General features: G+C 42.0%; 2 protein-coding genes across 3 annotated transcripts in view; both read right to left on the bottom strand.

Annotated features, from left to right (window-relative positions):
* The window catches only part of LOC310841170 (uncharacterized protein), a 49,336-nt gene extending 47,255 nt beyond the window's left edge, over positions 1 to 2,081 (bottom strand). Inside the window, exon 1 of the mRNA XM_083731757.1 lies at positions 1,817 to 2,081. Coding sequence (XP_083587883.1) covers positions 1,817 to 1,999 — 183 coding nt within the window. The 5' untranslated portion in view covers positions 2,000 to 2,081. The remainder of the gene's footprint in view (positions 1 to 1,816) is intronic.
* A 2,169-nt stretch (positions 2,082 to 4,250) lies between these two features.
* LOC310840468 (cytochrome P450 2K6-like) overlaps positions 4,251 to 15,931 on the bottom strand; it is a 37,596-nt gene continuing 25,915 nt past the window's right edge. For both annotated transcript variants that reach the window (XM_083730493.1, XM_083730494.1), the window contains exons 7-9: positions 5,342 to 5,526; positions 4,829 to 4,970; positions 4,251 to 4,453 (exon numbers count right to left, since the gene is read on the bottom strand). In XM_083730493.1, coding sequence (XP_083586619.1) covers positions 4,266 to 4,453; positions 4,829 to 4,970; positions 5,342 to 5,526 — 515 coding nt within the window. In that variant the 3' untranslated portion in view covers positions 4,251 to 4,265. The remainder of the gene's footprint in view (positions 4,454 to 4,828; positions 4,971 to 5,341; positions 5,527 to 15,931) is intronic.

The following is a 15,931-nucleotide window of genomic DNA, read 5'->3' as shown; positions in this document are numbered from 1 at the left end:
CTGGCTAAAAGACTGGCTACTTCTTGAAGACACTGATGTGTTGGATTTGGAAGGTTTTAACAATGCTTTCGGTTGGCATGCATACTTATGGTATGACAAAGTTAAGATCAATAAGGCCTTTAAGAACCATATTGTCAGGAAAGCAGTATTTTATGTCTGGATAAAATACAAAGACTTATTGGAAAACAAGACTCCGAGGTGGCTTTCGCCTCTGGAAGCTAAGGCCCGAAAAAGACCCAATATGGAGGCCAAATGGCCAAAATATTGGGAAATATTAGAAAAAGATGGAGACAATTGGAAATTGCAGAGTTTGGAGAAAATGAAGGATAAAGTGCGAGACTGGTTACATTACGCTCAGATTAAAGAAGTTTTTAAAAATGACAGAAAGTTAGGGTTCCAGGTGGAGAAATCGAAATTGGAAACAGAATTGCTAGAACCAAAGACTAAGGTACTATCTAGAATGTACAACTTGCTGTTAAAATGGAATACACAAGACGAAACGGTTAAATCGGCCATGATAAAATGGGCACAGGACATTGGGCATAACATTATGTTTGAGGGCTGGGAAAGGTTGTGGACCACTGGGTTGAACTTCACCGCATGTAATGCTCTGAAGGAAAATGTAATGAAAATGATGTATAGGTGGTACATGACCCCAGTTAAACTTGCCAAAATATATCATTCGTCTGACAATAAATGTTGGAAATGTAAGGGAAATGAAGGAACATTCTTTCATCTCTGGTGGACTTGCCCTAAAGTGAAGGCCTTCTGGGAAATGATATATAATGAGTTGAAAAAGGTATTTAAGTATACCTTCACTAAGAAACCAGAGGCCTTCCTTCTGGGTATTGTCGGCCAGAAGGTGTTAAAGAAGGACCGAACATTTTTTCTGTACGCAACAACGGCAGCAAGGATACTTATCGCCAAGAACTGGAAAACGCAAGATCTACCCACATTGGAAGAATGGCAGATGCAGCTGATGGACTATATGCAATTGGCCGAGATGACTGGCAGAATCCGAGACCTGGGAGAAGAGAGGACTGAGGAAGACTGGAAGAAATTTAAGATGTATTTACAAAAACATTGTAATTTGTTTGAATGTTAAGAAGGATGCTAGATTATAAATAATTGGCCACCACTAAATTACATCTGAATTTGATTATAAGTGAGGTTAAAGAAAACACAAACCTTTTGGAGAATTACTAGATTGTATTTAAATGAGTGGATACAAGATTGTAAACAAGTTGATAATTTGCTTGGAAAAACTTTTTAACGATGTAAGTGGGAGCGGGAGACGTGAGGGAGTCCAAAGAAGTGATGAAAATACGTTTTGATATAAGCAATGTTGTTTATTATTTGGGTATCTGTATCAAAAAACTTTAATAAATATTTATTTAAAAAAAAAAATTATTGTTATTCAGTTGCAGCAGCACAAATATTTCCTAGGAATAGTCACTTATAAGGATGAATGTGATTATACCTTTAATGGCACCTCTCAAATCTAGAAAAATAGGCTGAAGGAGAACGTTGCAATTTTGCATCCTTGAAAATGGAGACAGAGTCAAACATGATTCGACACCAGACATCTTGTTCAAATTACCAGTTATAAATTGCAACTTGGTCCTATGACTATTTATTGGGAAAGCTAAGAGAAGGTTCTGTAGCACACAAAAGGAAGATGAGATTTATAGGGTTTAAAAGAACAATTATTATTATTATTATTATTATTATTATTATTATTATTACTACACTGCTCATCTGGCTGGGCTGCCCCAGTAACCTTTAGCTTTGGCATGGGAAGAACCGGAAGCTTTACCTTTAACATGGTTCTGTGAGGCCTCTTGAGATCCATGATGTGGAGATTCCCAATGAGAGGTAAAGGCCTTGGTCCTGGTGGAAGATTTTGGGAGCTCTTGTTCCAGAAAGCGCCCAGTTTCAAAACAAAGGAAATCATAAGGATAAAGAGGAACAACGCTGGAATCGGCTCTGTCCAATCCATTTCGTTTCAGCAAGCAATTTGTTTTGCAATGGTTTTAATGAAAGCTACAGTGCAGTTTGGTCAAGGACAATGTTTTGCAACTGCAGTGAGCAACATATATATTGTGCTAGGTACTGTTTTGAGCAAATCATTAAACCACCCAGTAATATGGAAAATGTCCTGCTTTGTCCCTCTGATTTTTTCTTCTTCTCCACAACTATTTAAAGCTGTACACTGGATGATTTGCCTTTCAGTTTAATGTTTACTCAAGGGGGAAGTGCCCACTTCCACAAACTAATCCTTTCCAGAACAAATTCAAGCTCTCTTGAATCTGGCTGCAGACCTGTCACTCAGGATTAGCTGTAAAATTATTCTGTTATAATGAGAGTAAAGGGCAGCATTGTGAAATTCTTTGGAGTAATCATTGAACTGCATTCAGGGATGGTTGTTACAAAGTGCACCAGTATGGACCTAGGTAGAGTCAAGATGGCAAGCCTCACAGCAGCACGGAGCCTCTGAGGACCACAAGCACCAATAGCGCTGCCTGGCTGGTGCTTGCACTGCCAACCCGGCCACCACCGCCACCATCATGACAACCAAGGAGGCTGTGAAGAGCCCCAAGCCACCCCTAGTGGCCTCGACCCCGCTGGGACTGGGAGCATGCCACTGGTAGCTCAGCAGAGCTCCAAGGCCTGGAGGCCTCCAGAGCCAAACAGACAAAAAGCAAAAACCTCCAGATAAAAACCTGGCAACCCAAAGGCTGACATGGTCTAAAAGACCTCTACAAAAACAACAAAGCTACAGAGCAGTTTGGTCAAGGACAATGTCTTGCAACTGCAGTGAGCAGTATATATATTATGCTAGATACTGTCTCTAGCAAATCATTAAACCATCCAGTAAAAAGTGTCCCGCTTTGGCCCTCTGATTTTGTTTTTCTCTCCACAACTATTCAAAGCTGTACATTGGATTATTTGCCTTTCAGTTTAATGTTTACTCAAGTGAGTGGTGCCCACTTCTTCAAACTATTGCTTTCAAGAACAAATTCAAATTCCCTTGAACCTGGTTGCAGACCTGTCACCCAGATTATGTGTAAAATTAATCTGTTATAATGGGAGTAAAGGGCAGCATTGTGAAATAATTTGCAGATGAAATTATTCAACTTTAATTAGGAACAACTGCAGTTAGTTTGAAAGTGTCCAGTATTTCCTGAACTTCCTCCCATTGAAATACTCACACATATTTTCTCTTTAGCATAGTTTTTATTCATTTTCATTTTGAAATTGTTTAACATGATGGCATTAGGGTATATCTTTGTATACATTAGAGCATATGACATGCAACAATGTGAGCAAGGAAGGACAATAACTAAACCGTACATCCTCTCATAGTGCCTAAATCCATTCCTACAAAGGTTATGGGGCCCAGTGAAGACAAAATTCAAAGTATTATAGTGGGTGTAGCTGGATTTTCTTAAGATAGAAGAGAGATTCAAAGGGGACATTTTTTCTATTTCCTGGTGAGACCATGGTGACTTCCACTGACTCCAATGTGAAACGGATTAGCTCCCTCTTCCCTTTCAGAGCAGAAGTTAGGCAGAGAAGGTATTGAGTTTTTCCTCTTGTGGAGATTTAAGTTTTGATTTTGATTTTGACACATTTCCCCCATTTTCATTTTTCATATGACCAGTCAGAATTCCATTGATGAGGGTAGCCTTAAGCTACCCAGACTCTCAGAGAAAGTTCATTCAGATACAGGGAGAAGATGGAAGATGATTGTTTAATTCTAAGCCAGAAGCAAAAAGTCACTGAACTAATTGACAGCATGGAGGTTCCAGAAGCAAACCCAGTTGCGAGACCTATTATGACAGACTTTTTAAAGAACCCAGAGGAAACAAAGCCATTGCCTGACATCAACAAATACATTTCAGAATCAGAATACATTGCAGCCACAGAAGTTAACATACCCAACTTCCTCTACCATTCCTCATAAGGCATGGTTTCCAGACCCTTTTTCGTCTCGGTCACAATACTCTGCATATCTACTTGGGAATATGAAAAGATATGTAAACATGGGAATACATGCAACCAGATTTGTTGATTGATCTCTATGCCTCAAGTGTCATAAGAACTCAGGGCCAGGTTTTAAGTAAGAGATGCTCCAATGCTAGTTTCATGGGATTTGACAGTATGGCAGGTAAAGGGGAACACTTAAGATTTGTGACAAAGCGCAGACCAATTCCACCCATAGGCTACTCAACCCAAATACCCAAGCCAGGAGTTTGTGAGTCTTAGAAACGTGGCAGAGCACAGAGCTGGTGGGGCATGGGCGATGTTGTAAGCCCAACAGCAGGGGTAAGGTCCAGGTCTTCCTGAGATGTTCCAGGGGGTGGCTGGAAGGTGAATTTCTGCAGGAGACTTGTGAAGAAGAGGAAGAGCTCCATTTTGGCAAGCGTCTCACCTATACATGCTCTCCGACCTGTAAGAAAACATAGGCAGCAGAGAAACTGGGTGTAGCAGTTGCTTAATAACATCCCTAATATTTTGAAGCAGAAGGAAATGCAGAGATAAAATAACAGCTCACGGTGCCCATCTTAAAAGAATTATGAACTCCCAATACGAGCCATCCTGCAATGCTGAAAACTGGGGGGGCTTTTCAGCCTGAAGGCCCCATTCCCTAGTGAGCAACATTCCAGGGGCCGCACACCAATGGTGGCCAGATCTAGTGGCAGAAATGGCCACAGCAAGTGATGTCATTCTTACCTTTGCACAATAGGTTACATTCCTGACATGTAAAAATCCCATTGACTAAGCACACACCATGCAGATATACACAAAAGTAAAAAAAAAATACCAGCAGAGAAAGGCATGAAAGCATCTCTCTTTATGAATTTTCCATCAGAATTAAGAAAATGCTCAGGATAGAATTTATGTGGTTTCTCCCATTGAGATTCATCATGCAGCACAGAGGACAGCAATGGTATGATGAATGTGCCCTGCAAAAGCAAAAGAAGAGTTATTTTAAAATAAAGTATATTGCTCTACAATAAATATTGAGTGCAAGAGAAAAGAGATTTGAGTTCATTTGAGAAATGTCATTAGTCTGACAAACTTAACATATAAACCATGATCGCCCACTAGAAATGGTTTAATTTCCAACCTTGTTCTCCTTCCCACTGAGATCTGTTTAATGGGTTGAAGCTGATGCCTGACAGTTTCCAAAGGGTAGATTGCTTGCTTGCAGTGCAATGCTATACTATACAAGTCTGCTCAGATGTCAGCCACACTGAAGTCCAAGGGGCTTACTCCCAGGAAAGCCTTAAAATATATTGTAACTAGTGGGCAGCAGTTTAGTGAAATGGATCACCTTTGGAATGAAGTAGCCATTGAGGGTAACATCTGTAGCCGTGGCATGTGGCAGGTTGGTTGGGTTAACATTGGCAAATCTCTGGATCTCATGGACCACGGCATCTGTATAAGGCATTTTTGTTCGGTGTTCAATCCTTGGCTGAGAAGATCCAACAACCTTTGCAATTTCTTCTTGGACCTTTACTGGCGGCAACAAAAAGAACAACGTTTATTTTTCTGCTCAGCTTATCTCTTTGATTTTGGCTTTTGTCTCTCAAAATATTAATCTTCACAGCATAGAACTGCCATTAACTGGTTCTCCAATTCCGTCGACTCACAAATTTAATCTCTAGAATATGATACAGGTATTTTTAAAACAGGACAAACATTTTAGCCAATAACCTGATACACTGAGGGAGAGAAATTCATCCGGGATGATTATTAAAATATCACCGCTGGGAATATCCTGAAGTGGTATGTTTTACATTTAAAGGTCAAAAACAAAGATTTCGTGATCCTACAGAGCCAGACACATTTTGGAGAAAATATGGGCAAGAGTTAGCTGGAGAAAGAGCATTTGGAAGGGAAGCCGGATAGGAAGAGGAAGATTCAACAGAAGTGGAGGTGAAAGAGAAATAAATATGGAACAAGATGGTTTTGAAAATTCTAACTTGAAATATAAATAGGCTAAATAATAAGACTAAATGAAAAAAATTGAACATGTTGCAAAGAAGTTAAACTTGGATAAATAAAAGTTAAATAAAAGGGTAGGAAAGAACTTTGTACCTTCTGATATAACAAAAAAGAGAGATGTTGTAATGTGTATAAAACCAGATTTGGACCCAAAACAATTATTCAAAGATGAACAAGGAAGAATATTGATAATGGGAAAATACACCAGATTTTCATTAGGGGCTAGAAGAAATGTTATTTGAACATTTGAATGAAAAGGTGATTTGGATGGGCGATATGAATGGTGTAGCCTCCCTAGATTGGGACAGGACTATGAGAAAAAATGAAACAAAAGAAGGCAAGCTACTGAATGCCTTTGTTAGGATGACTGACAATTTTAATTGTCAATAAAACTGACAATAGTTTAATTGACATTTGGAGAGAAAAACACCCAAAGGACAATGTACATTTTATTTGACTGCGAATTATTCTGCAAGCTGAAAAGACTCTGTTTGAACTTCTAAAGATTTGTATTCTAAAGTAAAGAGGGCAGAAATTCTATCAAGAACATTATGAGACTACGACTCTATAATAGTGGAATTAAGAACAGGGACAAGTTTCCCGAAGAGATGGAGACTAAATGAAAATTTATTAAATGATCAAGAAATATTAGAAAAAGGGGCAAAAAATTAAACGGTTATTTTGAAATTAATTTGAACCAAGAGGCAGATTCAAAGGTGGTATGGGATGCCCGTAAAGTGGTAATGTGGGGTGTTTTTTGTTTTTTTTACACAGCAAAGCGCATACAGAAGAAATATGAGAGCAGAACAAAACAAGAAATTTTAGGAGAAATAAAAGGAAAAGGAAAAGAATTAATAAATCCCTCTCAAAAAGAGTGAAACAGGATAACAAGATGTTCCAATTGCAATATTCAATGATAATAAACAAGGAAACAGAGTGGAAAATTAAATATTTAAAACAGAAACAATTTGACAAGGCTAACAAGCCAGGGAAACTATTATGTAGGTAACTAAAGAAGAAACAAGAAAAAACCTGCATTTATAGAATAAATGCAGGAGGTACAGTTGTGGAAAATCCAAAAGAAATAAGAACATCATTTCTTAATGGACCTGTTACAATGATGGAATTATAGCAAGCTATTTTACAAGCAAAATTAGGGAAGGCACCTGGACCTGATGAAGTTTCAGCAATTCATTATAAGAAAAATTACAAGATTACCTAATGCAACCTATAAAAGATATTATGAATATCTCTTTGAATATAGGTAAAGGTAAAGGTAAAGGTACCCCTGCCCGTACGGGCCAGTCTTGACAGACTCTGGGGTTGTGCGCCCATCTCACTTAAGAGGCCAGGGGCCAGCGCTGTCCGGAGACACTTCCGGGTCACGTGGCCAGCGTGACATCGCTGCTCTGGCGAGCCAGAGCCGCACACGGAAACGCCATTTACCTTCCCGCTAGAAAGCGGTCCCTATTTATCTACTTGCACCCGGAGGTGCTTTCGAACTGCTAGGTTGGCAGGCGCTGGGACCGAGCAACGGGAGCGCACCCCGCCGCAGGGATTCGAACCGCCGACCTTTCGATCGGCAAGTCCTAGGCGCTGAGGCTTTAACCCACAGCGCCACCTGCGTCCCAGGTGAATATAGGAGAGTTACCCAAATCCCGGAAGAGTGCATACATAACTTTGATTCATAAGCAAAATAGAGATCCAAAGCTGTTTAAGAGCTATCAACCTATTTCATTGTTGAATAACAATTATAAACTGTTTTCAGACATATTAGCTAATAGGTTGAAAACTGTATTAAAAGTGGGAATCCATCAAGATCAGGCTGGATTTTTGCCGGGAAGACAAATGAAAGATAATAATAATAGAAACATAATTGATGTAATAGAATATTTAGTAGTGAGAAATGAAAAACGGGCAGCTTTAATATTTTTAGACTCTGAGAAAGCATTTGACAATGTCTCCTAGGACTTTATATATTTAAAGCTTTGGAATACAGTGGAACATCTGGTTACAAACTTAATTCATTCTGGAGGTCCGTTCTTAACCTGAAACCGTTCTTAACCTGAGGTTATTTTGAAATTACAGTGGTACTTCAGTTTTCGAACATAGCTCAGGAATACTGTTCAAGTTCTGAAACATTCAAAAACTGAGTCACAAATGGCAGTCTGGGAATTTAATAGAGAAAACTGAGAAAAATAACATATACACTGAGTGGAAGCCATTCTAAAACTATAATGTTCCTCAACGAAGATGTTTGGAAACTGAGGTACCACTGTATTTTAAACCAAGAGACAGATTTAAAGGCGGTATGGGATGCAAGTAAAGTGGTAGTGTGGGGGCGTTTTTTACACTCCAAAGGGCACAGGCAAGAAATAAAAGAGAGCAGGAAAAAACAAGAATTTTTTACAAGAAATAAAAGGAAAAGGAAAAGAATTAATTTTTTTTGTATTAAATTTTTATTGGGTTTTCACATTTTATATAGACAGCACAAACACAAAAAGACACAAACAAAACATGTATAATTTCAAATATTTGCTTTCTTAACCTCTTCCCCTGACTTCCCCTCCCCCCCACTTCATACATCCCACTTCCAATAGATAGCTCAGCAAGTCCTTACCTCTCATCCTTAAAATATTATTATTGTTATTATTTTTTAACTTAACTCTTCTTATTAACCAAATTTATCTTAAACAGATCTCTTATGAACATTTTGCCTTTTTCTAAGGTTGACCCAAGTTCCCTTCCACAGATTCCCCTTTCTTTCATTAAATATTAGTCATACCAACTAAACACAAAGATCATTAAAATTTTCAAAAATCTGCTCTCCCCCCCCCCCCCCCGGTTTCAGTCCCCTTCCGCATAAATGTCCACAGAAACGGCTCTTAGCCTGGATTTCTCACATCCGAGGCCTTCAAGTCTCTGTCTGTCTCTCTCTGCCAGTTTTGTTGGTAGTCCTTTATGTTGGTCCTCAGGTCTCGAAGGAGCTCTGGTACAATAAAGTCAAAATTGGGGCAAAACCTCCTGCTTTGGAGTACAGTAAGTTCAAAGCTGTTTCCAACCTGCTTTCCATGTTCAGAAGGGTAGTCCCAGTCATATTTCTTGTTTCTTTCAAAATCAGATATTCCAAAGGTTCCAAGGGTTCCCTCTTCCATCTCAAGCAAGTTTATAATCCATGAATCTTCTTCTTTATACTCCACAAAAATAAGCTTCTGGTTGGTACTTTCCACCTGAACTTTTTCCACTCCTTCCCTCACCTCTAATTCTGAAGATATCTCTTCCAGTTCGGCTGCAGTTTTTTACTGACAAGTCCTTAACACAGTCAACAGCATTGATTACTTTAACAATCAAGGTCGATAACCCTTTAGCCATAGCTGTGCTCTGGTCTTGTAACTTTCCCACGAGAAAAAACATTTTTTCCAGTTCTGCCTGTATTTTTCCATCTACAGCCATTGTAGTGTCTCAGAATTCCCCCTAGAGGGATTCTGGTTACTTGGTAGTCCTTTTCCAACAGTCCGTTACTTTGTTATTTATTCCTTCTTTATTTCCACCAACTTAAGTTCAAATATAACACATTTAGTCCGCAAAGAGAGAATTTAACAAAATTTTTCCTAATTTTGACAGCTCGTTTGACAGCTTCTTTGACAGCTGTCAAGCTCCTTATTTCTTTTCAACAGGCTCTCACTCGCAGGGCACTCCCGGGTCCGGGGGGGGGGGTTTCCAAAAGCTTCTAAAAGTTCTTCTTCTTAACACAATACACCAAACTTCTTATGCCAATCGTGGAATTGATATCTTTTATCTCACAAGGAGGAAAACGATCACTCCACCTTAGTTATCAAATTCTTGCTTTAGATCATCTGTAAAAAGGGGGGGGGGTGCAGACTTCCTTTTAGCACACACCCCGGTCTTACCGAATTCAAAGAGAAAAATTTCTTAAGTCCAAATTCTGTTCTACTCACAGGTTGTTTCTTTACGTCCAAATTTTCAATGAAGAAAGTCAGCGCTCTCTGGTCATGGCTCACGGCTTCACTCCACTGAGGTAGCGATCAACTCACAGCGCCACGCCACCCTTCATACCCTCTCCGAAGCCTTTAAAAAGGCTCTTCGTGTGTCGAAGGGGGCGCTAAGGCGCCCACCGAGTCTCCAAGTCCGCAGGCTTCCGCGCCTGCGGTTTCTAAGGGTCCCCGCGTCGCCGTCGCGGCAGGACCCATCCCCAGTAGAGCCGATTCCCTCCGGAGCTCGGAGGGAATCCGCCATTAACCGATCGCGCTAACCCGGAAGTCCAGGAAAAGAATTAATAAATTCCCCTTGCAAAGAGATAGTGAAACAGGAAATCAAGATGTTGCAAATGCAATATTCAATGATAATAGATCAAGAAATAGAGTGGAAAATTAAATATTTAAAACAGAAACAATTTCAACAGGCTGACAAGCCAGGGAAACTAGTAGCTTGGCAAATAAAGAAAAAACCTGCATTAATAGAATAAATGTAGGAGATAGAGTTGTGGAAAATCCGAAAGAAATAAGAAATAAACACTGAGCTTGGTAAAAGCAGAGATTCTGAACATATCTCTCTCAGACCATAATCCAGTTACTATACACATAAAATTTAAAAAACATACGAGAGGGAGGTGGAGGATGAATGATGAGGTATGGAGAGATGAGCAAAAGGTGAATAAAATGAGGGAATTGTTGAAGGGATTTTTTGAAATTAATGAGAGACATGGGACTGACAGGAAAATCATTTGGGATACCAGTAAAGCCTATATGAGAGGAATTGGAATACAACAATACAATACAACAAATGACAAGAATAAGGAAGGCTAAAACAAATGATACTATGGAAATCAATAAACAGATAAGGGAGAATGAAAAAGAATTGTTGAAAAATCCAAAACAAGAAAGTATAATCCAAAATATTAAAATTCTACAATCCCAACTAATTAATTTAATAAACAAAGAGGTGGAAAATAAGATCAAATGGACAAAACAAAGGTATTTTGAATCGGCAAATAAACCTGGTAGAATGTTGTCTTGGTTAACAAAGGAGAAACAAGCGGATAGGGTTATAATAAGATTATTGAACAAGGAAAAGAAATTACAGATCTGGACCAAATAAAAACGATGTTTAGGAACTTTTATTAAAAAATTATATGAATTGGAAGGTAAGGATAAGAATAAAATTAAAGAGTATGTAAGAGAAAACAAAATCCCTGAAATAGATGGTAAGGAATTTAGCAATTTAAACTCGTGCATAAGCTCAGAAGAAATAAGAGAAGTGATAAGGAAAATGGAAACTGGGAAATCACCAGGCCCAGATGGAATACTGACTATTTATTACAAGAAACTAGAAGAAGTAGTAATCTCTAGACTTAAAAAGATGAGATAATGGAAGAAGGGAAAATCCCTGATGTTATGTACTGAAGTTCTCACCCTGGGCCAGCAAGGGCCTGTAGATAATTCAGGTTCACATATACAAATAAGGGATCAAAAGTGACATTCATTGATTGGCTAGTTACAGAAAATGGTTCCTGTTGCATTCTAGTGGAGCTCTATATAAGCAGGCTGGCTGAACCCTTCAGTTCAGTTCTGTTCTGGCCTGTGAATAAACAAGAGCTGTTTGAAGAACCGCTGTGTCGTCTGATATGTTCACCCACAACTTAACATCTGACTCTTGGCATGAAGCGTTGATAACCATACAGCGGTGCCTCGGGTTACATACGCTTCAGGTTACATATGCTTCAGGTTACAGACTCCGCTAACCCAGAAATAATACCTTAGGTTAAGAACTTTGCTTCAGGATGAGAACAGAAATCATGCAGCAGCGGCGCAGCAGCAGCAGGAGGCCCATTAGCTAAAGTGGTACTTCCGGTTAAGAACAGTTTCAGGTTAAGAACGGACCTCTGGAACAAATTAAGTACGTAACCAGAGGAACCACTGTACTACCAAAACAAGGAATGGACCCAAACATTATAAAGAACTACAGGCCAATTTCACTATGGAATATTGATTACAAAATCTTTGCAGGTGTGTTAGCAAATAGATTGAAAAAATGCTTGAACAGAATAATAGGCAAGGATCAGAATGGGAGACAGATAAAAAATAATACAAGAGTAGTGATTGATCTTCTAGAATATATTGATATGAAACCTAGTAAAAAGGTGGCAATGTTACTGGCATAGGCGCCGACTCCATGGGGCCTGAGGGGGCCCGAGCCCCCTCAAAAATTCGTTTGGGGGGGTCCGCCCCCCCAATAATTTAAGAAAATTATTACTGTATTTTTCCTTCTATAACACACAGACTTTTTCTCCTAAAAAGGAAGGGGAAATGTCTGTGCGTGTTATTGAGCGAATGTGTGGTCCCTGGAGCCAATTGGTGCAAGGGAAGGCAAAAAAAAGCAGGCAAAAATCAAATCGCGCTCTCCTAGAAGGGAAACTTGAAAAGAGGAAGCGGCTGCTTTCCGGCATTCTGCCTCAGGGTCTTACTGCCCACCCTGCTCTGTTTCCTTGCTGTGTTTGCTCAAACGGAACAAAGAGCAGGGAAAGCCCCTCCCCTCCAGGCAGAGGGAAAGCAGAGTGTGTCTCTGTGCTCCGTGCAGGAGGGAGAGAGAGAGAGCGAGAGAGAGCGCGCGAGCTGGCTGACTTGGGTGGGTAGGTGAGGGAAATCTTTTGCCTTCCTTTCCTCCCTCCTCCTGTTATACCCTCTCCTGCATTCTTAGCCAGCTGCTTCTCTGCACACCCCTCTCCTGCTCCTTGTCCCTTCTGTGTTTTTCCTTCCCTCCCCACTTAAAATGTGGTTAAAAAGCATGGATCCACATGGATCCTCAGGATCTTTGCATTGGGTCAGCCCAAATTCACCATCAGATCACATAGCATGTCCATGGCTACAGCCTGCCCCCCAAAAATCACGCACCCACTGTTGCCTGGGGCTGCAGTGGTGCAAAAATGTGGTTAAAAAGCATGGATCCACATGGATCCTCAGGATCTTTGCATTGGGTCAGCCCAAATTCACATCAGAGCACATAGCATGTCCATGACTACAGCCTGCCCCCCCAAAATCACGCACCCACTGTTGCCTGGGGCTGCAATGGTGCAAAAACGTGGTTACAAAACATGGATCCACATGGATCCTCAGGATCTTTGCATTGGGTCAGCCCAAATTCACCATCAGAGCACATAGCATGTCCATGGCTACAGCCTGCCCCCCCAAAATCACGCACCCACTGTTGCCTGGGGCTTCAATGGTGCAAAAATGTGGTTAAAAAGCATGGATCCACATGGATCCTCAGGATCTTTGCATTGGGTCAGCCCAAATTTACCATCAGAGCACATAGCATGTCCATGGCTACAGCCTGCCCCCCCAAAATCACGCACCCACTGTTGCCTGGGGCTGCAATGGTGCAAAAACGTGGTTACAAAACATGGATCCACATGGATCCTCAGGATCTTTGCATTGGGTCAGCCCAAATTCACATCAGAGCACATAGCATGTCCATGGCTACAGCCTGCCCCCCCCCAAATCACGCGCCCACTGTTGCCTGGGGCTGCAATGGTGCAAAAACGTGGTTACAAAACATGGATCCACATGGATCCTCAGGATCTTTGCATTGGGTCAGCCCAAATTCGCCATCAGAGCACATAGCATGTCCATGGCTACAGCCTGCCCCCCCCCCCAAATCACGCACCCACTGTTGCCTGGGGCTGCAATGGTGCAAAAATGTGGTTACAAAACATGGATCCACATGGATCCTCAGGATCTTTGCATTGGGTCAGCCCAAATTCACCATCAGAGCACATAGCATGTCCATGGCTACAGCCTGCCCCCCCAAAATCACGCACCCACTGTTGCCTGGGGCTGCAATGGTGCAAAAACGTGGTTACAAAACATGGATCCACATGGATCCTCAGGATCTTTGCATTGGGTCAGCCCAAATTCACCATCAGAGCACATAGCATGTCCATGGCTACAGCCTGCCCCCCCAAAATCACGCACCCACTGTTGCCTGGGGCTTCAATGGTGCAAAAATGTGGTTAAAAAGCATGGATCCACATGGATCCTCAGGATCTTTGCATTGGGTCAGCCCAAATTCACCATCAGAGCACATAGCATGTCCATGGCTACAGCCTGCCCCCCCAAAATCACGCACCCACTGTTGCCTGGGGCTGCAATGGTGCAAAAACGTGGTTACAAAACATGGATCCACATGGATCCTCAGGATCTTTGCATTGGGTCAGCCCAAATTCACATCAGAGCACATAGCATGTCCATGGCTACAGCCTGCCCCCCCCAAAATCACACGCCCACTGTTGCCTGGGGCTGCAATGGTGCAAAAACGTGGTTACAAAACATGGATCCACATGGATCCTCAGGATCTTTGCATTGGGTCAGCCCAAATTCACCATCAGAGCACATAGCATGTCCATGGCTACAGCCTGCCCCCCCCCCAAAATCACGCACCCACTGTTGCCTGGGGCTGCAATGGTGCAAAAATGTGGTTACAAAACATGGATCCACATGGATCCTCAGGATCTTTGCATTGGGTCAGCCCAAATTCACCATCAGAGCACATAGCATGTCCATGGCTACAGCCTGCCCCCCCAAAATCACGCACCCACTGTTGCCTGGGGCTGCAATGGTGCAAAAACGTGGTTACAAAACATGGATCCACATGGATCCTCAGGATCTTTGCATTGGGTCAGCCCAAATTCACCATCAGAGCACATAGCATGTCCATGGCTACAGCCTGCCCCCCCAAAATCACGCACCCACTGTTGCCTGGGGCTTCAATGGTGCAAAAATGTGGTTAAAAAGCATGGATCCACATGGATCCTCAGGATCTTTGCATTGGGTCAGCCCAAATTCACCATCAGAGCACATAGCATGTCCATGGCTACAGCCTGCCCCCCCAAAATCACGCACCCACTGTTGCCTGGGGCTGCAATGGTGCAAAAACGTGGTTACAAAACATGGATCCACATGGATCCTCAGGATCTTTGCATTGGGTCAGCCCAAATTCACATCAGAGCACATAGCATGTCCATGGCTACAGCCTGCCCCCCCCAAAATCACACGCCCACTGTTGCCTGGGGCTGCAATGGTGCAAAAACGTGGTTACAAAACATGGATCCACATGGATCCTCAGGATCTTTGCATTGGGTCAGCCCAAATTCACCATCAGAGCACATAGCATGTCCATGGCTACAGCCTGCCCCCCCAAAATCACGCACCCACTGTTGCCTGGGGCTGCAATGGTGCAAAAACGTGGTTACAAAACATGGATCCACATGGATCCTCAGGATCTTTGCATTGGGTCAGCCCAAATTCACATCAGAGCACATAGCATGTCCATGGCTACAGCCTGCCCCCCCCAAAATCACACGCCCACTGTTGCCTGGGGCTGCAATGGTGCAAAAACGTGGTTACAAAACATGGATCCACATGGATCCTCAGGATCTTTGCATTGGGTCAGCCCAAATTCACCATCAGAGCACATAGCATGTCCATGGCTACAGCCTGCCCCCCCCCCAAAATCACGCACCCACTGTTGCCTGGGGCTGCAATGGTGCAAAAATGTGGTTACAAAACATGGATCCACATGGATCCTCAGGATCTTTGCATTGGGTCAGCCCAAATTCACCATCAGAGCACATAGCATGTCCATGGCTACAGCCTGCCCCCCCAAAATCACGCACCCACTGTTGCCTGGGGCTGCAATGGTGCAAAAACGTGGTTACAAAACATGGATCCACATGGATCCTCAGGATTTTTGCATTGGGTCACCCCAAATTCACCATCAGATCACATGTCTGTGGCCACAGCATGAAACACAAAAATGATACATCCACTGTTTCATTCAGAATGTTTTTTTCCCTTGTTTTCCTCTAAAAACGATGTGCGTGTTATGGTCAGGTGCGTGT

Source organism: Podarcis gaigeae (assembly GCF_964106915.1).
Source record: "Podarcis gaigeae genome assembly, chromosome: 3".
Taxonomy (NCBI): domain Eukaryota; kingdom Metazoa; phylum Chordata; class Lepidosauria; order Squamata; family Lacertidae; genus Podarcis; species Podarcis gaigeae.
Note: the sequence above shows the minus strand (reverse complement) of the source record. Positions and strands in the feature narration are given on the sequence as shown.